The sequence below is a fragment of the Caloenas nicobarica genome, chromosome 1 (genome assembly GCF_036013445.1).
Source record: "Caloenas nicobarica isolate bCalNic1 chromosome 1, bCalNic1.hap1, whole genome shotgun sequence".
Classification (NCBI taxonomy): domain Eukaryota; kingdom Metazoa; phylum Chordata; class Aves; order Columbiformes; family Columbidae; genus Caloenas; species Caloenas nicobarica.
In genome coordinates this window covers 77,909,572-77,936,607 of record NC_088245.1, presented here as the reverse complement: position 1 = coordinate 77,936,607, position 27,036 = coordinate 77,909,572, and the positions used below count along the sequence as shown (strand labels likewise).

The 27,036-nt window shown below is 43.4% G+C and overlaps 1 protein-coding gene across 1 annotated transcript in view; it reads right to left on the bottom strand.

Annotated features, from left to right (window-relative positions):
- Positions 1–25,747, bottom strand: part of ITPR2 (inositol 1,4,5-trisphosphate receptor type 2) — a 273,845-nt gene extending 248,098 nt beyond the window's left edge. Inside the window, exon 1 of the mRNA XM_065626844.1 lies at positions 25,570–25,747. Within this exon, the coding sequence (XP_065482916.1) occupies positions 25,570–25,661 (92 nt within the window). The 5' untranslated portion in view covers positions 25,662–25,747. The remainder of the gene's footprint in view (positions 1–25,569) is intronic.
- Positions 25,748–27,036: the final 1,289 nt, after the last annotated feature.

The window sequence follows — 27,036 nt, the reverse complement described above, 5'->3', positions numbered from 1 at the left end:
AAGCCAACCAATAACGAACAATAGGTTGTTAAAATTTTGCCGCCCTGGAAATCAAGCATCAAATACTTAAGTGCCAAAACAATCAGGTCCACCCAGTTCTTCTCCAGGTCCACCCACTGTTAATTTCATGGAGCCTCTTATCAGGCATCTAGGTCAGCCCACTTCTTGCTTGCTTCAAGCGGGTCTCCTGCCAAAAATCTGCAGTCATCATACCTCACCCTTCCCAAAAAGTGAGTTCATACTCCTTTTTGACTACCAGCCCTGATTCAAATGATTTATAGATCTATGATTTAGTTCCACTGTATGAAATCTGTCCTTTTTCCTGTCTTCTTCCTTTCCAAAGCCTAATTTTTCGTCATCATCTTTTCAGATCTTCAATCTTTCAGGGTCTCCTACATAAACCGCATCTTGCACATTAGGAAAAAAAAAAAAAAAGGATCTTCCTTGCACTTACAGCAGGGCTATTCAGCCTCTGTACCATTTAGGAAGATTCCACATTAAAAATCCCTTTTGATAAAAGGGAAGATCGCAGTACACAGCATTTAAACAAGAACTTCACCACATGCCAATGAGGTGCAGCAACACAGAGGGAGACTAGAAAGTCTGACTGCTGCCTGCCTCAAACTTATAGCAATCCCATACCTTCCTTTCTGAACAAATTTTAATTGCTACAAACACAAAGCTTAACACAGGTTGAAAAAAGCTATTAAATTAAAACCTGTACTCTGGGAAAATAAACTTCTATGCATCTAAAATATTCCAAACTTCTCAAAGTGTCTCAAACAGCAAACAAATTTCACCATAAACCATCCCCAGTGTAAAACAAGAATATGGGTGCATTTTATCTCAACCACACAGATCAGGGACATTCAGCCTTTCTCATCATGCAGAAAAATGCTTGCATAGGTCACTTTGAATTGCGTTATCAAATGTGAAGGAGACAGAAGGGCAGAAAGCAAGATACGAAGCATACACCGGGAAAGGAAACAACCGCACGCAAGTACGAAGCTCCACATTTGCACTAACAGTTGCATTAATAATCAGCCCTGAAGTTTTTTTCCTTATCTGATAGTGCATTCATATATTCTTGTAACCATACCTGCAGGCTTGCATATTGGAAGTGGGGGGGGAAAGAAGTTTTGCCTGTTCAATTAAGCAATCCAGCCATAAATCCTGAATGTCACTTTGTTAATCGTTTGCATTGTGTTATATCCAGACACGTTTTCAGCTTGTAAAAGCCTCAGAAACCTCTTCAAGTAGAATTTGTTTATCCATTTTGTAGTTAAGATTACATTTAAAATATTGTGCAAATTAAAATAAACTAGAAGAACAAAGTAAAAATAAATTATTACAACAGAATGAAGTGCTATTTGGAGATTACAGCAAAGGGGGAAAAAACCATGATTCTTAGATTTTCGTCTCAATCTTGCAATTTTCTTGGTCTGCATAATAGGTAAGTCATTTATGCACAGGGAAAATAGTACTGAACTTAGCTTACGCATAATTACTTTTGCTAAGTAAATAAACATTCACACAGTATTTCAAGGATGTCACATCAATGCAACATACATCAAATCACTTCTCAGTGGTGCCAAGCATACCTATTTTCTTCTGTCAAAAGGGGACTTGGAAATTGGCAATGGGAGGAGGTGTGTGCTAGCCCACCCCACTCTGCTCATCCCGTCACATCGGCTCCTGCTACGCTTCTGCAAAATGCTGCTGCCCTGCTCCCAGGCTTGTTTCGGCTTCAGTCTGCCTTTGAAAAACAAATTACATTCCCATAAAACCAAGGAAATGTCCGATTTCTTCCCCTCTTTTTTTTTTTTTTTTTAATACAGAAAGTAAAACTCTGTCACATAGGGATGTTGTGATAGCCTAAAAGGCATTCGATAGAAGAAAATCATGCACAGGAAAACATACTCTTTTGGATGAAATTTGTCTTGAGACATTCTTTTAAAGCTAAGAAATGGAAAGGATAAAATGAGTATTAGGAAAACTTCCACTAATTCAGCAGTGGCTTGCAGAACATAGGCACATTAACAATAAGCATCACCTGACAGATTGGACATTTCCATTACTAACAACTTCTTTTTTGGGGAGCGAAATCCTGCAACTCTTTAAACTTGCTGGCAAAAATTCCACTGATGTCTCTCAGGCCAAGATTTCATCCCAATGACCCTGCCTTACCAGAAGTGTACTGAGGGGTGAAGGGGTGTTTAAATAAGCAGCAGTGTCAGCACCAAGTGCACAGTTACATGGGAGACTCTTCAGAGGGAGCCCACCTCTGCCAAACCAGCCTTGCCTGGAGATGGGTGGAACATGGCATTCTGGTGGCCTCAGTTCAGCCACGTAAGCATACGGTGTCTAGCTCAAATCTGTCATCTAAAATCCTTTTCAGTCAAGATTGAGAGACAGGCACCTCCAGAGGGCAATCACAACCTGCTCTAGGGCAGACGCGTAAGTTAGGAGAATGAAACATCTTCTGGACACGGCCTTCCTCTCGCCCTTGTCTATTTGTACTTGCATAACTTTGAGATGACTATGCTTTGGAAATACATGTTGAGTCCCCCAACCTCCCCCAACCACCTCAGGACGGAGGTACCAGTGTTCTGCAAGGCCTTCCTCCTAGTTCAACCTGAACGCCTGGCAAGTTTTCTTGTGCCTGGCTGAGACACAGATGAGAAACCCAAGTGGACCTGGTTGAGATATTCCTTCCCCACCATCCGCCTTCCTTCTGTGCACTCCCCAGCAAAACAAGGCTGATAACGCTGTACTCTTGGAGGTACAAGCTCACTGCCAGGTTTCCAACAACCAGAGAAAAACATTCTGATAACATACCTACAGATATAAGTATAAAGAATACGCATCTCTTGAGGTCTGGAAAGTCTTTTTTTTGTTGTTGTTTTTTGGTTTTTGTTTTTAATTTTTAAAGCCAGCATGACCCACAGCATAAATCCAAGAGTGAGGATTTTTATGCTGACACAGTTTATCTCAAAAGATTCCAGCCACTGAGATGTGGTGGAACAAAAAGAAAAAACCTTCCTTCGGTTGCAATTATGCTCCCTCATAAGGACAGTTTTAGTTAATTTAGTTAATTGCACACAAAATGAAGAAGGTAAAAAAGCTGTATTAATTATTAAAATTCTGTTATATCTGGAAATTTGATCATTTCAAGACAAGTGGGATGGGGAATTTAACACATGTATTAAAATACTGTCATTCTTTGAGCACATTATCATACATTAAAATTAAAAAATGTCATCGTCTGCTCATCAGCTGTTCAACAGTCTATTTGAAGTATTACCCCACAAACAGAATTCAAGTGAGGCTTTACATTCATGTTCTTCAAGGCAGAGGCCACATACCACAAATGTCCATGATAATCTCCAAATATTCCCTTTATATATTTTAGGAGCATCTGAGGCGTCCTTCGTCAAAGTTTTTAAGCACAACCTAACTTCTGCAGTTCTTAATCCGAGTAGCTACATATTGAATGCAAATGCTGTAACAAGTCTAGGATTTGGCCCAACACAAACACGATCCTTACTTAGAAGTAAATCAGAAAATTAAGATTAAACATGTAACTTGAAATCTGCTTGCTTATACCTTACAACTACCCACTAGAGGTCTGTCACTCAGCTCTCCCAATGTAAAAAAGCATGAACAAAGTAGCATTACTAGGTATATTGACATAGCATACATCAGAAACACTGATGCTGTGACCACTGCTAACTAAAAATGAGATTTTCAGGACCATACAAGCCTGCATATTCACATGAATTTTAGGCATGTAGTTCACTACTCAGTACCTATCAGACTGGTACACAGTGACTTCAGAAAAGAAGTCCTATTAATACTACCACTGCTCTCAAAATCAACTCATTGCAGGGTTACCTACTCACCCTGAGGCAGCAAAGCAAAGCCAGCACTAGAGAACAATCAGAATCAAAGGAATTCTACATTTAGCTTGCACCAGGAGAATTTGCTTTGTCCTTCACTTTGTCTATATAGCTACATCGCACTTGTTTGTGAACATCCACTTGAAAGGACTGTTTTGAAGAACTCTGCTAGTGAAAGGAATGACAAAGGCTGAATTTGCCACTGTTAACGCCATTTAATGAAAACAGAAAGAAAGGTTTACCCAGAAAAACACTCTTGAGAAATACCAATATCTGTCCAGTGATCAAAAAAGTGACTTCATCACCGAAAATGGTAATGAAGGCATTCACACCTACACATCAAAATGGCAACACCTATTATATAAATGAAGCATAAGCAAAAGGAATTAGGGAACTTATATTGGGCTGAAATAGCATGATGTAAAAATAGTTTTGTTGAAGTAGACAAACCAGCCTCAAATGCTACTGTAAAGTCTCTAATGAACTTCAACAATTTCTAGGACAATAACATAGATATATATATAGACAAACACGTACACAAATATATACATACACAAATACATACACACAAATTATCAATCCTATGAATACAACTTGGAATCTAGATCCTGGAAATCAAACCAAGTTCCTTCTCCATTTTTTAACATAAACAGTAATAATCGAGCAGACCAATTGATTTCACATTATGTTAAAATGTGCATGGAAAACATTTCTTAATCAAAATGCTGGCATTTTACACATTTTGCAGTGTTTATTTCACACAGCAATGGCAAATCTTATGTGCCTAACTTTTTGCTAAAGTCAAAAAAATTCCCCTCCTTTAGATAATACGGATACCAAAATACTCTATATTACAAACTTTGTTATACTTCAGGACACCAAACGAAGCAAGGACCTGCCTCATTTCAGAGGCCTTCAAATGGTAACAAGTCCTGAGCTGGCGTGAACACGTGTAATTCCACTGAAGTCAGTCAAACGGCACTTTGCAACAGCAACTAAGCATCTGACCCGCTGCTCTTTATCTTCTTTTGTCAGAGTGTCACAGAATGTTAGGGATTGGAAGGCACCTCAAAAGATCATCCAGTCCAATCTCTCTGCCAGAGCAGGAACACCCAGATGAGGTTACACAGGAAGGCGTCCAGGCGGGTTTTGAATGTCTCCAGAGAAGGAGACTCCACAACCTCCCTGGGCAGCCTGTTCCAGTGCTCTGGCACCTTCCTTTAGCTGCCCCAGGGGCTGTCTTCAATGTCAACCAGCACTATTGTGCCACCACGACCACGCAGCAGAACCTGGGCCCCCACCACGTGGCGCGCTATCTCCTGGAACTGGGGACAGACTTGGGCTTTACACCCGGAATGTGAACCTTCCCCAACCACTTTCTCACCAAGGCAGCGCTCTGGAAGTACGACACTGCCTGGTTTTGCTTACAGATAAATGGAGACGGCTCTCAGTTTAACGGCGTAACCACCATCGTGCTTGTACCCAACATGTAATTCAGCTCCCAAAATCCTGCTGCGGCTTTCAACATTTACTTCTGCCTCCGGGGACAATAAGCGCGTGTGCAGGAATTCACTGAACACGCTCTGCTCACCCTTTGATACATGGCCAGCTCTCACTGACGGCAACGAAAATTATGCACAGTTATTAAAGGATAAGAAAGCACTTCACATCAACACATGTCCCAATTGTCCCAACAAAAGATTTTTTTTTAAATTATTGTTTTCATTTTGCAATGATAAATGTTTACAAAGTTTTGCAGCTGGGCCAGGTATTTTTACATATTATCTTTGCTTTTCTGTTTTTTCTGCAGCAAGTTAAAAAATACCTTCCAAACAAAAAACAGCTGAAAAATTACAATGACATTATTTACTTGTTTTTAAACTAAGTAGAGCCAGTTTCCTACTGGGACAGATCATTTTGGGAGCTGTTCCAGATTCTCTCAGAGCTGCTTTCCCAGCAGCTGAGAGCAGCTCTCAGAGCCTTTTGCCACACCTACACCCAACCTGTACACGCTCGCTTAAGAGAGTTACACATACCAGAGCCAAGAGGCAACCTGAGAGGAAATGCTTGGGAACACTCCTTCCACGGGGAAAGGAAGATGGCAAAAACCAGTAGCTTCTGTGCAGGTCTATGGGCATGAAGGTAAAGGTGGAAAAAGGAACTAAATGCATTGCTGTGCTACTTGTGTGAAGCTTCCACAACTAGCATTTTAAAATGGGAAAATGCCATAAGCTGGTTCAAACCTCAAAACGGCTTCAGACCTTTCTCAAATTGACCATAAGGCAGGCTGGCGTCCCCTCTGATTTTAACGTGCTGAGGCTATAGTCACAACAGCGAATTTAACATGCCCAAGACTCTGGCGTTCAAGCTGGGGTGGCTGCACGGTCCAGGAGGAGCTTCCAGGAACCCTCCAGCCCCATCCCTGCACCGGGTCTGGGGACAGCATTAGTGCCAAAATCACACCAGGAGACACTCTTAGCGGTTTGCTGGTACAGACCATCACCTCCCAGCACCCCGGAGCACATGTGAGCACATGTTTATCTATTACTGCACACATCGCAGAATTTTTTTTTTAATAGTCTCATCCTTGACCTAGCGCTTCCGCTTTCGCTCTCAGTACTGGCAACATTATGCTCAGCTAGGATGAGGGGGCTTTTTAATCATGCCATAAATATCAGAGCAACAACTCTGCTGAACACCGAAGAGCGACGACTCTCAGGCTGTCCTGTCAGCTGTCCAAATGTTATATCACCTACTAAGGTGTGTCTTAACAACAAGCGCTGTTACAAAGAAATTAGTTTGGTCTTTTACATTAAGGCCCTCCAGTTCTGCAGCATTCTTTTCAGCTGAAGGAAACGCTTTCCAGGTCTCCTCGTGAGGTTTATCCTGACACCGTAAGAGAGGAAAAACGCCTGCAAATAATCGCTTTCTATTTGGAGAGCTGGAGTCCTTTATCACTTACATAGTCACTGGGAATTAACTGGCAGAGAAACAAAGAAATCACATCTTCTAGAAAAGCCTGCACTTCAGTGATATGATAAGTGGAAGAATGGCATCCACTTCATTTTTCCTTTTAAGTGCATTATTGCTGTACACACACTTATTAATGCTCACATTACAATCCCATAAAATCCATGGGTTTTAAAGATGCAAACTATGATTTACCTAGGAAAAAGGAGCATAGTTCATCCTTCTGGATCTGTCAGTAGAAAAGCACTGGTATTCTCAAACATGATCCAGGCACATACAATGCACTTTCTCCCTCCTGTGTCAAAGTATATATCTCACAAATCAAAGGCAAATTGACTTGAGGGATACAACTACTTCATGTTGCAAAAGTTTTTGAAGTCAAAGCAATCAACTCTAGAAAAAATGCAATGGCATCACTCATTTTATTCCAAATCTTGTGGTATTTGGTATCTTTTCTGTTGGTCTACTTCCTGATGTTGTATGAATATATATTAAAAAAGCTCACTACTTTCACTGAAGAGGAAAAGAGCATGTGTTCCTTGCTGTCACCACACTCCAGGGAAATGTGAAAAATGGCCTCCAGCTCCGAAAGCTCAAAAACCGGAAGACCGAGAAAACAAATCCATGCATGACTACTTTTTAAAATCTCACGATTTTTCAGACACCTCTCTCCCGTTTGTGGGGGATCTGACTCATAATTTTCAGAAGCAAACAGGAAGCACTGCAGACATCTCCAAGTATTTCCTCTCTCTCCACCCTCCCACCCCCCTTGTCTTTTACTTAACTTCTGGATGCTTTATTACTCCTTTTGCTATGACAGCAAAGAAACAGCGCTGCTCAGCGCCAGCTCCAGTATGCTAAGGTACGCAAGACCTTCCTTTCTTTTGCCAAAATCAAAGAGAAAGGTGCCCTTCCTCCCCTCGACAGGGCGAAGCGAGGCTTTCATGCAGCGCCTGCTATGCCGGCTGAGAAAGTGAAGCCCCTCCACCATGCTTCACCCCACCAGCAGCCACCATAGCCCACAGCATCACGTTGGCAGCCTCTTCCCAGCCAGAAGCAAGCGCTCCCAGGGGCTGGCAGGGGCAGAATCACAGAATGGTTGGGGTTGGAAGGGACCTCTGGAGATCATCCAGTCCAACCCACCTGCTAAAGCAGGTTCACCCAGAGCAGATTGCATAGGAATGTGTCCAGGCGGGTTTTGAATGTCTCCAGAGAAGGAGACTCCACAACCTCTCTGGGCAGCCTGTTCCAGTGCTCTGGCACCCTCAGAGTAAAGAAGTTTCTCCTTATACTCAGATGGAACCTCCTGTGTTTCAGTCTGTGCCCGTTGCCCCTCATCCTATTGTTCGGCACCACTGAAAAGAGTCTGGTCCCATCCTCTTGACACCCACTCTTGAGATATTTATAAACATTTATGAGATCGCCTCTCAGCTTCTCTTCTCCAGGCTGAACAGACCCAGCTCTCTCAGTCTCTCTTCATAGGAAAGATGCTCTAGGCCCCTAATCATCTTCGTAGCCCTCCGCTGGACTCCCTCCAGTAATTCCTTATCCTTCTTAAACTGGGGAGCCCAGATAGTCGGCTGTTGGCAGGTCCAGCGGGGGACCCGACCCTCCCTGGCACCTCCTCGCAGGCAGCACCAGCCCGAGCAGGGCTCAGAGGAGAGAAACAGGATGAAGAAGTGTTACAAGGTAATGTGCCGGGAAAGTTTTTTTTACCTCACTGAGTTTATTACTGTGCTTCCTTTCATTGTATATACGGGGGAAAAAAAAAAAAAAATCATTTCCCCTTCTCCATTCACCACCAGGACCTGTCACAACGCTGGGCAAGCAGCTGCGTGGCGCTGGCTGGCAAGAGGCATTGCCGAGGGAGGACATCAGGGTCAACTCCTCTGCACCCACATCAGAGCCCTGACTGCAACGAACAAGGAACCACTGGGGTTTTTTAGCTTGCCCTGCTACAGCAACGCAGTTTTTGATGAGCATGGGTGCCCAAGGCATGCCCTCAACCAACAGGTGGGTGAGAAGGGGCAAAATCTGACATGTGAGAAAGGCAAGGGGTAGGATGGCACATTGACAGGGCTCGAGGCCTCAGGGAGATGGGGCAGAAGGGGACAGGAGTCCTGCACCTGCTGGAGTGAGGGGGACACAAACAATTCGAGCAGTGGCAGGAGAAAAGGAAGGACCTGGTTTGAAGAAGACCACACAGCTACTACAAGGAACTGCAGAAGGTGGTGGGTGATGGAGTAAGTAGTTATCATGACTTACTCCTGCATAACCAACACCTGATCAGTGTGCTGGGGACCACGGAGGCATGCCATAGAAGGCTACCTGTTTCCCTTCTCAGAGATGTCAGCTCTCTCACGCTACTCTTTTTTATTTTCTTAACAGAAAAAAATTAATAAATAGGATACATTTTAGCAGTCCATCCCAGGAAAAACGCATTCTACCCTTCAGGGTACTTTGCATATTCCATGTCTTTGTGTCACTGTACAGTCTTAAATGCCATTACAAGCGAGCCTGAGACCCTGAGGTTTATGGCCACACCACCCTGGTTCCCACAGCGACTTTGTAGCGGCACGGCTGCCCGGCTACTGGACGGTTTCCCTGTAAGGGGAACCTGGACACAAAAAATGCATACCGAAATTCACATCTAGTTTCAAGTTAAACAAACAATTTGTGCATACAACCCCCATTTAAAAAGTCCTGCTAAAGTCAATCTAATATTGTGCAATGATATTCAGCAGACCAAAACCGTTCTAACCTGTTCCTTATCACTCCACAACCCTCTTGGATGGCTACCCATTATCACAAGAAGTTAGAGCCCACTGCCTGGCACATTAAGATTGAAAGCCTGCTCACTGCCTTAGCTACGATTCCCTGTTCATGCACAGTAAATAACATGAGTCAGCTATAAACTGATCTGAAAAGATAGTACAGCACCCCACCCAAAAATCAGCTCCATTTTTATCACCTTTCCAGATTTTATTACCTAATCAAAAAGCCAGTCAACTATCTCTGTGGTGCAGCTTTGTGTATGGTTACACAGTTCTTCCTCCAAGTCAAACAGCACCACATTGTCTGGGATAATCTCATCCACTCATATAAACAATTAGTTTGCTATATTTTGATTAACAGTTCCGTTTGAGAGGACATTGAGATGCTTCAGCCTGAGTGGCAGAAGCTCTGGCCTCCTGCTAAAATAGACAAGCCCTTCTCAAGCCTTTTCTGTGATTGGAAATCGTAACTCTCAGCCTTGCCCTAAGTACCTCTCTGAAGCAGAACTCTATTATTTGACACATGGAAATAAACCAGCATTGGTTTAAGTGATGCCTGACACTTCTTTGAGTTACAAGACTTGTAAATCACAACATTCAATAAAAGGACTAAGTTGACCCAAAGGCAGGAAAGGACAAAAGTAAACATTGGGCTAGTTCATTCATTTCATGTTACAACCTCTCAGAGCCTGTCTCTAAGCAACAGTCGACTCCATTAGCACAAATCATCTACTAAATTGTTTAAGTATATGAACTTGTATTGCTTAGAGAGAGCTAAGAAGCACTCACATAAACTGTTTTGATGGTGAACGTGATGTGCAGCCACTGATAAAAAATGGCTTGCAGAGTAAATACATCTCCACAGCCTCAGCGGTTTGAAAAAATTTTCACCAAGCCAAAAGGTATGATAATCTCTCATACTGCAGTTTACTTACATATAAAATCTTCCCTCAGAACCCTAAATAAGACACCAGAAATTAACTCCTCTCCTGTGATTCATTAAGATGTAAAGAGATACTGGTTAAACTTAAATGGATAATATTTCTTAAAAAAATGGAAAGCGGAGACAAGGATTTATTCCACTGCATGTATGTTGCTGCTTGCTACTCTGGCAACTTAAAAGGAGTACAAATTGTTCCTGCACCTCACAATGTGCAGTTCATCTGATTGGTCTGCAGCTTTGTGTTAGCAATTATGTGAGTTGAAAGTGAGCTTCAGACTTCGTTGCTTCTTTTTTCTAATCCACAATCTGAACAGGTTTTAGAACATACATTTGTTTATTTTTACCTTTCACGTATCATTTTTTTTCTAGGAAATGAGCACTGAAAATAGCTACTTGTTTGTATATAAAGCTCTGTGTTTATAAAAAGAAAAGTTTGTCATCCTGAAATTAGAAAAAAGTATAAAAGCACTTACACGCACCAAAGCTGTACGTAAATTCCTGCCAGCTAACTTTGTACAGATCGTGTCATAGCTGTGGAGCAGACTTTCAGCTGGCATTTGGATCAGATTCTCTGCTGACTTATCCTGACAATGCAGTGCCCAGAAAACACCTGACCGGCAGGTGCTTAAATTCACCACCTGCAAATGATGGCGCAAATATCCCACTTCCCCTCCTCTCAACACAGGGTAGCAAAGGTGGCAGAACTAACGCAAGACTTCCCAGCGTCCCTCAGCAATTCTCTCCAGCCAAGACCCACTTGAAAGCAGCTGCTTCTGCAGGACGGTTAATATGGATCAGAAGTCCAGACACACAGAAATTCATCTGGCCACTCAGATGCCAGTTTAATGTGGGAACACCAGCCTCCAAAAAGAAAATCCATCATCTCCAGAGGACAAAGAGCCTCTAGCCAGCTGGGGCAGAGTCCAAGTCCTGTCCATTGCTCCTTGGAGAGCCCAGCGTTTACAGAAAGGATCTCATTTACATTTATACCTTTATAAAGAACCTGTCAGCATCTTCCAGGCAACCAACCCTCAGTCCCTTTGCGTGCACTCTCTATCCCGAAAGATCCTACCTTCAATCTAGGGACTAGGTATTAGAGGAGGAGTCAGCCTCCTGAGATAAATCCCTAGTCTGGGCGAAGATCAGAGCATCTCCTCCTTCCTGCGAACCAGCAGGAAAGCAAAGCTCGTTGGCATCCTGAGACTCGGACTCTCTTATTTTTCAAACTACCCTAGAAGTAGAAACCATGCATGGTAAGATTGACTCTATAGTGACAAAATATTAATAAATTCTTATCTACTGTTTGGGTTGTGTGGAACCCCTGCTGCTCAAATTTTCCCTTCAACATCCTCCCATCAACCACACAAACAGCGCGTGCTTTGGCAGAAGCACTGTCAGTGGAGCAAAATATACCCCAGAGCATGCCACTGCCACCATAAACTGCTCCCTTGGGACACTGGAGTTCAGTAACGGGGACAAAGTGAGCTTCCTGTTCTTCCATGACTAGACACAGTAGATGAAACGCTGGAAATGAGAAACTGCAGTGAACCACCTCAGGCTGCATAGCCAGAGACCAGGACCAAATGCCACATACAGCAAACTATGAATACTTTACTGAATGTACAGGAAAACTATCCTCCCTCTTCCCCTCTTCAACTAGACTAAATAACCTACCTCACTGCACTCAGAGGGATTTAACCCGATTTTATACAGAGAAAGACCAAGAACTTGTGGAAGATATTTAAGGTCCAGCTTACAAAATTCAGATCCATATTCCTTCTGGCTGCAAAGTCAGGGCGAAAAAAACTGTGCCTGGTTTTTAGTAGAAATAATGTGTGTCTTCATCAATCCTTAGAAAACAAGCACTCAGATTTGATCCCTCAAGCTACCATCACATAAAAACATCCCGCTCTTGAGCAAAAACAGACAGAACACAGAAATTCCAAAACTCCTTCAACAGGTAACATCGTCCACCAACACAGATACCCACAGTCAAGGCGTGGAGACCACGCCAACAGTATTTGAAGACATTTCATCATTCAGGCAAGTCTGGGAATACAATATCTTTGGTATCCTCAGAGGACTGAACTGATTGCAAAGAAGTGCTGACAAGATATTTTCAGCCCTTTTGGGCTGAAGCGATAAAATGCCTCTAGTTCTTGTATGACCTCTGCTAAACTGTAATAATAGATTAAAAGCAGCTACAGGAAAAAAGCTTTATTTCACTCTAGCTTGCTGGAAAATCTTCATTCTTTAATCTGGACATGAAACTGGTCTCTTTAGTCCATGCACTTGTCACTACAAGCTAAACAATTACAATACATGTATCCCAAACTATCAAAAAAAAAAAGGCACGAAGTGCAATTGAGACTGAATTCTCCTGGATTCATTATGTCTCACTCAAAACCAGTCAATCCCTGGACCCCATACACCTTCCTGTATAAAAATGTTCAAAAAATGTTCATGTTACCAAACAGGTTTGAACAAGTTTTTCCAATCTAATGTTTGATCTTCTGCAGAGCCCACATCACCACAAAATTTCTATATAATAAAGAGATTTGCTTAATATTGAAACAAAATAACTTCTGGAATATAATTCATATTTTTATCCACTCCCGTTTCAAGTCCCTCAAAGGCAATGGGATATAGTGCCCTAATTTCCTTAAGTAGATAAAATAAGACAACTGAAGGTATGAGTCCATAATGATCCTTTCTACCACACCCATCAGAGTGTAAGCACACCAAGACAGTATATCTTCTATGGAAGGTACAGTCTCAAAGACTTAGCAAAATACTTTGATTTTAAAATTTTCTTTGATCCGTAGATGGCTTACTCTTGACTCTGAATCCACAAAAATCATTCAGCAAAGTCTCTTCTATTTCCAGTGCCCTTTGGTGCCTGACTTCACAAACATCAGGCGATTTTGTGAAATAAGTCACAACTATGTCAATGGACAGTCATAACCATCGATTTTTTTGGCAGAAAAAAAATAAGCTCTTCAGCAACACACTCCATTGATGCCCCCACAAGATACTATTGCACTGGGCCTCTCTCTCTTCTCTATCTTGCAAACATCACATTTCCTGCACCATTTTCCACATCCTGCATAAGACTACACAATCATACTTTTTTCAAATCAGCTATCACTCTTGCAGCCCCCAAAGTTTCAGCAGTTTCAAAGCCACTATACAATTTCTGAACAAATATAACCTCCTATGTACTATCTCACTTCTGAACTCCAAGCTTGCCTGATGCAACCAGAAAACCTTGATCTTGTCACTCTGAGGGGATGTGACACGTTACAATGACTGCAAGAGTCCATTATTTCCCCACATGCTGTCCTGGGAAAGCTTCTGGCTGCTCTGGAGTCCATCCCAGGAACAATACCTTCTTGAAGTCGATGATTCAGGAGGTTTTGCATCTTATTCGGGAGGTTTTGCAAGTTATGGAAAGGAAAGAAAAAGCTATCTCTTTTTCAGCAGAGTCATTCCTTGAAATAATCCTTTGATCTTCTGCCTAAGGCAATATCTGCAATGAGCCTCCAGAGAGTTCATTTGGGTGAGGCATCAATGTTACTCTGCTGCTCCCAAATCTGTGAACGCCTATGAAAGCACAGCCCTATTAATCCCTACAGCCACATGGACAGCCAGCCTCAAGATGCCTCAGCATAATCTGTCCTGACCACGTGCTTCTTTCTTAGATAAATTATGATGAAAACATCTGAAATTTTAAGCACCAACAAGAGTTCTCCCCGGGTAGTTCAAAAATTGTATAATACTGTATAATAATATAATAATGTAATAATAATGTCACCTCCTAAACTCCCCTTTGTCTTCTCATACCCAGATTTACGCACTTGGATAACTGATTATTACATCAACCAGAAGTGATCTGCAAGATCATTCCTAAAGTCAAGTCTTTGCTGAGGCTGAAACTCCAAGCAATTCAAAGCTTTCCTCATGTATATTTTGTGGAAAACCAGATCAGAACCACAACAAATACATTTTCGACCATCCCATCGACTGACTTGCTGTTTGACAGTGGGTATATTGCCTGCTCATTTCCCAAACATGTCAAGACAGTTTTTAATTGCTGCCCATAAGAGGTTTCACTTTCACCTGCAAATCATCATTTAAAATGTTCACTAGGAAACCTCTTTGCTTTGACTCCTTCTGATGCACCCAGGTTTTTTTTCAGATGGCACTTTTATTCTTGCTTTAATTCTATCTGCAAGGCTTCCAGTTCTTGTATTAGAAATCATATCAATTCTCTCCAGTCTCTTTTGAGACAAGAACACTGGTCTCAAATTTCCATTTTGAAAGTTGGATCCATCTCATGATACCAGGTTATCATCAGTCAGAAGCGATGATGTCAGTTCTGGAGACTTAAGGGCTGTTTCTGCTATAAAGAAAAGTTTGAATGGGTGTCAGGTATTTTCTTGATCATTTATTCAGAAAGAATTTATAAATTCTTGTTTGCATGGACACAGCAGAAATCAAACGGCAAGAGTTTCTCTGACTACAGTTTTCAGAGAGAACAGTGCTCAGTAGAATACTCTCATTTTTATTTTCCTTGGGTCAATATAGCAGGTTTTCTCAGCCTATGACAGAGCTTTTGTTCTATGTTCTCTGTACTTTTTTTACTCACTTAGACCTGTAAAGCTTGCCCTGTCGATGCTGAATTCCTTTCTAAGAAGCTTCTTGGGTAACACAGCTCAGCTTTTACTTGGGCTTTACCAAGCGTATGAGCTTTGGGTGGTGATCTCTATTGATTCAGCTATCTGTGCGTGGAAAGGAGGAAGGATTTTATCTCTCACCTTCATTACAAATGAAGAAGAGTAATTATACCTACCAGTGTCAATGAGGTTCCACCCAACGTATGAGCAGGACAATAATGCCAGCAAGTGTAAAACTTTTAAGAACGTGCTTTTCTTCTTTCAATGATAAAGCTCATCCTGCATCTTTAGCTATATACTTAAAAAGAAATGTTTGACTCAGGGAACTTTAATAAACTAACTAGTTTTGCCACAGCTTGCTTAATCCCAAGGCTTACGATGAGATAAGCCAATATGAAATAATTTGCGCAATTTAGCATTGAACATTTCACTCAATCAACATTTATAAAAAGAGCACTGAGCCAGAACTTAGGAGACTTTGGTTATATTTCACAATTTGCCAACAAACTCCCGGAAGTCATTCCTCTTCTTGTGTACCATCCCTTATTACAATAATTCTCCCTAAACATACTTTAGATCTATGGTTGAAAACTCAAACAAACACTGTCCCACTTCCAGCTCAAGTAAGATGATTCTATTAAGAGCAGCCTAATCACAGCAGACAGTTTGATCTGCCATGGAAAGGAAATGGACCAGATGAAACAGTCCCACAGACCGGGAATTTCACTCCACCAGCCTAATGTGCAGTACTGCTTCAAATGAGGTGTTACAACGGAACTGTACAATTAATGGTTTTACTATATCCTAGATATTACATAGGGGAAAAAAAAAAAAGATTGGTCCTTGCATTCAGTGGCAGAAAAACCTGTTCAACTATAAAAGTTAATACAGAGAGGACTTACTGCCTGCCAGGTGCTGACCTTGTTTTGTTTTTGCGAGAGAAGCCACTGCAAACACAACACCTCTAACCCAAATCCTGCAGCCGCCCAGGGTGGGCAGCAGTGCCCTCTCTGACGAGCCAGATGCGACCTCTGAATGGTTCCATGGTCAAATCTCAACCTACCCATTAGGGCTCCTGACAAGCCAGCCAGGGAAGCAGAAATCTGAACTTGAACGCTCTTCAACAGGTTTTTCTAAAAATTGCCTCATGACATTTGCAGTTTGTAAGTCTGCAAATTTGCCCCAGGAGTTGGGATTTACAAATAAAGTCAGGTATTGCAAGATGTAAGATAAAACCATAGTGGTCACATTCAACTTAGCTGCCCTCTAAAGCTGCCTAGTTAAATCTTCCACATCACAGTGCTCAAGATTATACTGCTACACAAAATTTCACAGGCATCGGGATGTAGACATGTGCACGCTGGAGCCAGGCGAAGTTCCCCAGGGTGAAATGAAGCACGTTCTGCAGGGGCGGCTGGGGATCCCTCGGTGGCTTGTGCCTGCTGCTCCTCTGGCCTTCACCCAGAGCACCCTCAGGAGGGCAGGCAGGCAGCTGGGTGGCTCGGAGCCTCCTGCGCTTGGCCTCCGTCTTCCCTGCACACAGGAACGCCAGCACATATTTACGCCAAAAAGAAGAAAATCCCTAAGAACTGGGTTGCTGTATTTTAACTGTGGGCAGCAGGTAGAAAAATTTGGGGCTTACCATGAGTTTAAGCAGTTGTTTTCCTAATCAGGCGACTGCATGCTTTCAGCTGCCTCTGCAACATTCATTAACTTGTGTGTGTCAAGTGCAGGAAAAAAAAGTTGTTTGAAATTCAAACAAGCCTCTCAAAGAAAATCAAGATAAGTTGTCCAAGCATTGGATCACAAGTTTCTGTATTTTGAGATTCATATAAAAAGCCTTGTTTCATGGTTGGTTTGTTGATTTTTTTTTTTAATGACATTGATTTTTATCTGTCAGAGGTCAAAGAACAAAGACTTGATTACTCTTTGTACAAAGAAGAGCTGTAGTAAGCCTAACTTGTAGTGTCAAATGATAACAATGACACATGGGTATGCTCTTCTAGCCTTCTACTGCCAAGTAATTTCATACAAATTCCAACACCGTGCCCTCACTCATGTGGCAGTAACAGCCTAAAGGGGCATGTCAAATGAACTGGCCAAAATTTATTACATAAGAGTATTACTGGAATACCACAATTCATTATATATAAGTTTAGTTGTTACAAAAGTATTGGACATTGCATGCATGTAGCAAGTCGGCCAGGCACTGCAAACAACAGTACAGGACCATGTCAGTGTGGATGAGGGAAAAAGCACTCAGGGACATGGTTTGCACAGTCTGCCCAAAGTTTATAATGACAATTCACTTAGTTTGCTCAGTCAAAAGGTAAAGCTGAGCAGAAGAACCAGGGCTGCAGGAGCTCTGGAAGGAGTGGCTCATTGTCAGGTACACTGCAGGACATCACAGCAGCGCTCACATGGACTGCAGGCTGCCCAACCAAGTCAACAGTTTAGGGTCCTCTTTCCTTTATTATTAAAAAATAAATAAGAATTGTTTTAAAACCACGTGCTTTGGACAGTGCTTGGTTTCTATTCAACAGCAATCAAGAAAATGCAAACAAATGAGCATTAAGAGGTGGATGGAAATTCAGGCACAGAATAGAATGATGGTCGGAAAACCAGTACTGGAATGACAAGACTACTCCTGACACAATCTTTTGGCTATTGCACCCAAAATAACCCCCCTAAAACCTCAAGCAATACCTAATACAGAAAGATGGACATGAGGAAGAAATTTTTTGCAATGAGGGTGGTAAAACACTGGCCCAGGTTGCCCAGAGAGGTGGTAGATGCCCCATTCCTGGAGACATTCAAGGCCAGGCTGGACGGGGCTCTGAGCAACCTGATCTACTTGAAGATGTCCCTGCTCATGGCAGGGGGCTTGGACTAGGCGACCTTTGGAGGTCCTTTCCAACCCAAACTATTCTATGATTCTATATGAACAATAAGGATGTTTTACGTCTGTGTTTTTTCTTGTCTTTGCTTTCCTGGTTTAACTGTCTCCAATTTTGCATGTAAAACCATTACCTTGCTAGAATGTAATTTATTGGTTTAAGTTTGTTTCATATTTGAAGCAAACTGAGATAGTAAAAGCAGAAATGCTTTTTTACTTCCCCAGATATAGAGAAACACAAGTAAAGTCATCGTGTAGCCAAAGCTGTTCTGTGCCTCCCAGGAAAGGAAGCTGGAAATCCTAGGAGCTGAGATTCACCTCCCACACAGCTCCAGGTCAGGTTGGGGCCTCTGGCAAGGGGCAGGTACCAAGACAGCCCATGGGGTCATACTGGTCTGAATGAAATTCTTCCTCAGGCCACTGCTGTCAACAGCCGAGCAAATTTCCAAAGGGGCAGAGAAGGACAAGCCATCCATGGTGGAGGAGAAGTGCGTCTGGAGACAGCGCTGCAGCTCAGGAAGGCTCTTAACACACAACTGCAAGGTCCTGGTTTGGTTTTTTTGTTTGTTTTTTTTTTTCAAAACAGGGACAACCGATGCATTTTTACTTATCCTGTTCTCAGAAATGCCATTTTACTTGAAGCTTTCCACACAAAAACATTCAGCCCCAGGACCTCGGCTCCAAAATTTCAAGGTTTAGCATCATTATGAACAGCTAAAACCAGGACCTAGGACAGGAAGCATCTAGACATCTACATAGTATTGGAACTACTGATTCAAGTAATTAGATGGAATCAGATTTACAAATAACATAAATGAAGGTTAAAAAAAAAAATCAGTCATAAGAGTTTTTATGTCCTTAATATGATTAAAATATGTCTCTCTAAATAAGTGACAAAACACAAGACAGACAAGGAAAAGAGTGAAGTCTTGAACTACCATTCATTTTCCTTTCTCCATTTTTTCCATAAATACCCCTAATCAAGTACATCAAAGTCACACTTGAACTTCACCCATCTCCCTTGTGCACAAGAAGTAACAGACCTTTCATAGCAAGCAGAAACCAGGCTTTCAGGTGCATTAAATACACGTGCAGAGGACATGGCTTTGTGCTATTGCCCAACAAACAGGCTCACGCTTCAGCCGAGCAGCAGCAGCCGCCAGCACCATTAACAACAAAGGGGAGCGGGTTCCAAACACCTCACGATAGAGTAAAACGCCTGACTGAGCAAAGGTTCACGAGCTGCTTATGAGACAGTGCTCCAAGCTGGGAAAGTCAAGGACTTGATCTGACCCGTCTGCGGCACTTTTAAAACAAAATATAGGATAACTTTGGTTTCTAGAGAGTCTGAGAACCGTGTAACCACTGTTTAGTTGATCTCATTGTCTAAAAGAAAGTTAAATCAGACTTAAAGTCATGCAAGTTAAACAATCTCCTCTCTCTCCCGGCTGCTCCCTGCATTACCCATAGCCCAGTTGGGAACTACACAAGTTGTAAAAGCCACACCACTATCCAAAATTTGAGTCCTCTCTTCATTACTACCATACAGCTTATGGGTAAACTCACTTTTACATTAAGTCAGTCAGTTCTTTGCCTAACCCAAATTTTCTCTCCACTTCTGTTTGATAATGAGCTCTTTGAACCAAGGATATTACATTTTAGCGCACAGTCTCATAAATCATAATACCATAATTAAGCCTAATCCTACACTCCTTCACACCCAAACTGTGCTCTGTGTGCACGTAAAACTTCTAAAACAAACAAACCCCCTCTGGGGCTCATTACTTGCTGCATCCCCATAAGAGTGCTTTGCAGAAAGCTTTGTCTCACTGTTTATTTAAACACAGCACTGTTGTTAGAATATTTGAGATGGGCATCAAAATAAGTTCGTTATAAATGGCAAAGCTGGAGCGGTGCCTAATTGCCTATGTGAGTGAATAATTACAGAGGATTTAAACTTTGATATATGTATTGAATTGCAAGGTATGCAAGATACAGAGTTATATTTTTATGTCTACATCTCCACTTATGTGGCATTTATTGTAAGATCAATGAAGGTATTTAATAATGCATATAATATAGCTTATGCTTCAGAAAGTTATCACGAAAAATAAATACACCATATAGCTGAAGAGAGTCATATAATGGGCCAAATTATGCTCCCAGATATATTAGCATACCTTCAAAGCAGCTGCAGAATTCAGACCAGTGCTTTTGCATTAGGAAGATAATCAAGAGAACATATTTGTGAAAATGCTAATCCTACACAGTATTAATAAAAACCAAATAAATAAGAAACAGACAATCAAAACTGTCAAATGTCATTTGTACTGTCAGCCCAGAGGAGAACGTATCCAGATATTAAAATGCACAAACAGTTTTGCCCACAGGAAAGCTGAAAATCATCTTCCCTCTTCAAGGTATTATTTGATTCTCTATGTATAAGAATTAAATTATGAGTAATTGTATTAATAGTTATGCCACCCTTACTTTCTTCAGGCTGTTTATTCTTTCCTGCCTAATTACATTTTGTCAGTTGGCATAAGAAAGAAAAATTTGCTATTAATTAAAGGATGTATACTGTTTCTTAACCATAGCTTATATTTTCAGATAGTAAGAGAGAAAGGCAAAAAAAGAAGTGCACCGATGAAAATACTACACTAGTGTGCTGTAAGCATCAACAGTCACTATGTCTTTTCTCTTAGCACCATTCCTGAGGCCACCAAGGGGACACATTTTAGCCTTCGTTTTATTTGGAATATTTTGATATATGGTGTTCCATAAGCACTTTCTACCTAACCCTGTCTCTTCACAAAGTACGTCTGACTCTATCAGTGTGTGAAGTCCAACTTCGAGAAGACAACTAATGCACAAATGCCCAGTGAAGAAGCCTGAATAAAACTGTGATACTAATTTCAAGTAAGAAAGTTCTGGCAAGCACTTCCACAAATTAAGAGAAGCTGGTCAAGAAAAATCAACATTGAGCTCAAGAAAACAAGACCAAATACTCTAGAATGCACTTTGTGCTACTAATTAGAAATAAGTCCCAGCACCCCTTGTCATCCACGGCCATATATTACCTGGCAGGCAGCTCCTGCTGCATGCTCCATTAATTATGTTCCATGAGGTTTCTCACTGCTGCTGCACAGAAGCACATTAATGTAGGCAGGAAAGGAATCCAGCTCTGATGGTGACTAACAGGCCCATCGTCAAACTTTCCAACAGCTGATGCTGGCTGCTGTCATTACTTAACTTTTTTCCACCTCTCCAACTGAGAATACTTTTTTCTCCTCGTCGTACCCATAGGTGATTAATAGCAGCTCTAATTCCCAGCATGCATCATTGCCAACATTTACAGCCAAAATATCGGGGAAGGTGGTCTCAAGGTTCAGACAACGGGACAACTTAAGACACCTGGATTCATTCATTGCCTAGCTCTGTCACAGACATCCTGTGGGACACAAAGCCTCCAACTGTGCAGAAGCTATAACACACTAAAAGCTCAAAAATGGGGGAAAACCCACATTATTAGCACAGTTCAATTAATCCAGTACCAAATTTATCTTGAAATGGCAGTAAGCTACCCGTGGATGTAAATTCCGTTTCCCAAACATCTCCTTTTCTGTACTAAATTGCAAGACTATCAGTTTAAATATTCAAACACATTCTCCTTTTTAAAAAAGGGTGGGGGGTGGAGCTCAGAGAGCCTTGAGATTGAAAAAAACAGATTACACATCACTAGCATTTCAGAGCAGCATCCAAACCCAGAATAAGCCCAAAGTCAAGCAGGAAAAAGAGCGGGGGATTCCTTGGACTCTCCATACCTCAAGTACTCAAACACCTGCAGCAGCCAATGGAGAATGCTGAGCCCTAAAACCCTCTCATGTACCATCACCCAGAGATGTCCCTCTCCACTTGGGATCCACAGCCTGGAGCATCCTCCTAGAGACAGGTGGTTATACCTCTTCTTCCAAAACCTGCCTGCACCTGCTCTCTTTTAAAATACAGGTAACAGGAGGAAGAATTCGGAGCAGCGCTGCCTGACTTCCCTGCCCCCATCCCACGCTACAGCACTAAGCCCAGATGCGGAAGAGAAGTTCAGTTTCCTCTTCTAAGAGGGATCAAATCTTGTCAGCAGAGCCCCCACGCTCACATCCAGCAGCTGTTTACAGTAAGTAAAAGAACAGTTCAGAGACAAGGACAGGAGCACAGGTTTCTTCCAGCTCACAGAAGTGCCCCAACCTTTTGGGTCCCATTTACAGCATCTCGTTGTTTCAGCGACTCTCAAACCTTTCTGTAGGGGCAGGTGTGGAAAGGCACCCCTGCCTTCGCTTAGCACCACTCAGCATGCTCACATGAACACACAGCCAAGAGGCACAGATACCTCATCTCCTACAAAAAGAGGTTAGGACCTCCTGGTCTTGGAGGTCCTCACTGCAGGAGAGGAAGATTTCCACAATCAGGTTCTAGTAGATATTAACCTGATGCTACGCTTGATCTGAATAGCTCAGCTGCATCTTTCTCTCAGCTCTAGGTTTCCTGGGGAAACTGAGCACATGAAAATTTCGGCCTTAGCAAGTGAGCAGAAAATATTCTAAAACACATGAAACAGCCTTTGCTTAGAAATCTCCAGCTCAAAACTAATCTGTTGAGCTGGTTCAGCTCTTCAAGGAGTAAGGTTTGCTGACGTGACAGACCTCCCCGGCTTGGAGAGGTGCTGTGCACTTTTTTATCTTATTTATAGAATGGCCTCACTCAGGCTTTGTTTAAGAAACAATTAGCCTTTGACAGCTTAAAATAAACAGGACTCTCTCGCTGCTGCTTAGTCACTAGACCTTAGCTCGATTCAAGTTCTTGCAACTGCATGAGACTACCCAATGGACTAAATAGTGTAAAAGTGACAAGGTTGCCCAGCACCTTTCAAAACAGCACTCTGAGCAATAAAACAAGGACCTGCATCCGTCAAATGAAGTGAGCAAGCAATCATTCCCACTCCTACCCCACCTGGTCCTCGCTAACAAGAGGCACCTCTGGAAGACAGGGCCACCTCTGTTCAGACGCTTGCACTGAACAGAGGACCCGCAGGAGTGCAGGAGATGCAGAAGTTTAGCAAGGGCCGCACACCAAACGTGCAGCTGGGCAAACATCTTCCCTGAACGTACAGTTGTTTTTTCTGCCTCTTGTGTTGCTGCAACCGCTCCAAAGGCAGTAATTGCAATAGCTGGCACAGATAACATGACTTGGCATCACAACTTCAAATTTCAGTCCAAGCCCTTGTACCACCAGCAGAGGGGTCAGCATTCCCATTTAGCAGACATGGGAGTTTTCCACTGGTGACTTCACATTTCCTTCAAGGCCTTCAGCTCCTTAAGTCCAGCCTCCTGGCTCTGCAGCTGCCTTCACCGTGCCAGGGAGCAGGGCACAAAAAAAGCTGTATTGAAAAGCCAATAGAGCTACAGCAGCATTCTTGAACTCCTGGCCTGCCGCTGAAGGAGAGACACACACAGGAGTTTTGTCTCATCCCAGGTAGTTTTCTTGAGCTGGGTTAGCTGGTTCTTGCTAAAAGAAAACCTGGATAGTTTGTCACTTAGGGTGTTGGCTTGAGTTCAATTATTTCTTCTGGTAAAGAGCTCCCATGTGCCTTAGGCAAGCTTTGATTTTGGCTTCCCGTCTATAAAACTGGGGGTAAATCTCCTGCCCTAACTCCAAGGGATGAGGGGAGGATTAGTGGTCTCAGGACGGCAATGCAAGAATGCCAGCATGTACTCAGGCAACACGCAGTTGTACAAGTGCCAGTCACCACAGACACATCCACGACCATAGACAAGCAGGTGTTCTGTGAAATGAGGAACTTTTCTCAACATAATGACAAGTAAGGCAAATTTAGCTTCCCCCAGCTAAAAGAACACAGCCATGAGACAAAAGAAGAACAAAACCAAAGTACCCAACAACAAATTGTGCCAAAAAAGTAGTAGTGCTGGGGCTGCAAGAATAAGAAACAATATGCAGGGGTTAACAGTTCCAGAAAGGAAACTTTTTCAGACAGTATTTAAAATTCAGATAGTCAGCAAAACAAAAGGAGATGCGAGACAAAATAAAGAGTCATGATAGCGAAGGCGCAAGATCAACAAATGGAGGAACAAACCACGAAAAAACACTTGTCAACAGATTAAATGAGTGAACAGCAAGGATAAAAAGTAATAATAAGATTAAAAAATATAAAGGACCTTGAACATTGTCTCTTTATCCGGTAACAGTACCCCACCAAGTAACTTAAACATTTATTGTTAGCATTTTAATACTGCCCTTACTTCACCCCATTGAAGAGATCTCAGGATACAGGCAGCCTACCACAACATACCGGAGTGATACCCAGGCACACGTTAATTAGCACCAGATCAGCCTTTGCAAGTTTAATTGTTATTCTGAAGGTACGGCTAATGTTTAAGCAGCAAACAACACCGATATTTAACCAGAGTCTGAGCTGCCTTGTCAATTGGATCACTACGATTCATGCGGTGCAGATGTTTCCATTGACAAAGGTTTAGGGACGTGCTTACTTTGGACATGCCACAAAGTCACTCCTACGAATATGAGAGGGAACCACCACACCCTTGGAACATGCCACTACAACCATACTAGGTGACACCAAGGTATTCCCAACGTCATTCACTGTGGTTTTCTGTCTGTTTTCTGGATTCCAAAGAAGGCGATTTAAAGTGGTCAAGATTAATAAAAACCTCAAGCAAGCAAGAGTGGTTCAGTGAAGCAGACACTGTTATACTACAGCTCTTCACCCCGCAAAGAGCAGCTCGCAGAAAAAGCATCCCCATTAAATTAAATCTCTAAGTATCTGACTATTAAGAACCGCAGGTAAGACTGCAGGCAAACGTAAACCAGAAGTAAAGGGATGCACGTTTAACAGCTGATTATGACAACGGGCAAGAAAGCAAAGGTTTTGTCCTTCATATCACCGTCCAAAATTCTAAGACGTGCAATAAAATAGAGCCCCCAAATTAGAATAAGCAAAAAAAAAAAAAAAAAGCGATAATTAATGACTACGTTAACACATCTGGGTGCAGCACAGGACTATTTCTCCAGAGCGCGTTCCGGCAAACGCCGGGTATTCCGGTTTGGGCTGGCGCGGAGGTGCAGCCCCGGCAGGAGCCCCACGGGCAGCCGCCGCCGGGCACCGCCGCCGTCCGGGCCCCGCTGCCCCGGGCCTGTGCGAGCACAACTTCTCTCATTCCTCCCTTCTCCTCCGGCTCATCACTTCCTACTTTCCCCGCTCCGCCGCCGGCCGCTTCCTGTGCTGCAGAGCCGGCGCTGCCCGCGGGTCGCAGCCCCGCAGCGGGCACGGCACGGCCCGGCACGGCCCGGCACCCCCCCCAGCCCCCGGCCCCTCACTCACCCCAGCGTGCTGATGAACCCGTTGACAGAGCCCTCCGCGTACAGGGACACGATGTCCCCGATGTACAGAAAGCTGGACATTTTCTCAGACATTTTGGCTCATTTTTAGCCGGATTTCGCACGCCTCCCCTCCAAAAAAAAAAAAAGGGGGGGGGGAAATAAAAATAAACCACGATCCAGGGGGAGGCTGAAGAGACGAGGCGCAGCGGCTGCGGCGGGGCGAGGGCGGGCGCTCGGCGCTGCCCGGCGGCGGGCGCGGGCTGACAGGAGCGCGGCGGCGCTGCCCTCCGCGCAGCGGCACGGCGCGGCACGGCGCGGCACGGCGCGGCACGGCGCCTCCGCCCCCGGCCGCCTCCGCCTCCCGGGGCCGCCCCGCCCCGCCACAGCCGCTGCCACCCCCGGGCAGGGGGGTCGTCACCTCCGAAGCGCGGCCGTGCCTCGGGCTCTGGGTCAGGCCGGCGAGGGGCATGCGGCGGCCGGGAGAGGTGCTGCAGAGACACCCCCGTAACTCCTCAATATTTGGGCCCCTCGCTAGAAGAAAGACATTGAGGTACCAGAGAAAGTTCAGAGAAGGGCAACGAAGCTGGTGAAGCGTCTGGAGCACAAGTCTGATGAGGAGCGGCTGAGGGAACTGGGGCTGTTCAGCCTGGAGAAAAGGAGGCTGAGGGGAGACCTGATCACTTTCTACAACTCCCTGAAAGGAGGTTGTAGCATGGAGGGGGTTGGTCCCCCAACTAACAAGCAATAGGATGAGAGGAAATGGCCTCAAGTTGCACCAGGGGAGGTTTAGACTGGATATTAGGAATCATTTCTTCACGGAAAGGGTTGTCAGGCATTGGAATAGGCTGCCCAGGGAAGCGGTTGAGTCACCATCCCTGGAGGTGTTTAAAAGACGTGTAGACGAGGTTCTTAGGGACATGGTTTAGTGCTAGAGTTAGGTTAACGGTTGGACTCTATGACCTTGAGGGTCTCTTCCAACCACAATGATTCTATGATTCTACGCAGTAGCCACCTTTGCTCACTCACCAGCTTGGAGAGGTGTTCCAGAGACCCCCATAACTCCTCAATATTTCCCTTGCCACGCTTGGGCACGAAGTTGGAGGTGACTCACAGAATCACAGAATGACAGAATGTTAGGGATTGGAAGGCACCTCAAAAGATCATCTAGTCCAATCCCCCTGCCAGAGCGGGAACACCTAGGTGAGGTTACACAGGAAGGCGTCCAGGCGGGTTTGGAATGTCTCCAGAGAAGGAGACTCCACAACCTCCCTGGGCAGCCTGTTCCAGTGTTCCGTCACCCTCACTGAGAAGAAGTTTCTTCTCAAATTTAAGTGGAACCTCTTGTGTTCCAGCTTGAACCCATTACCCCTTGTCTTACTGTTGGTCGTCACCGAGAAGAGCCTGGCTCCATCCTCGTGACACCCACCCTTTATATATTTACAAACATTGATGAGGTCACCCCTCAGTC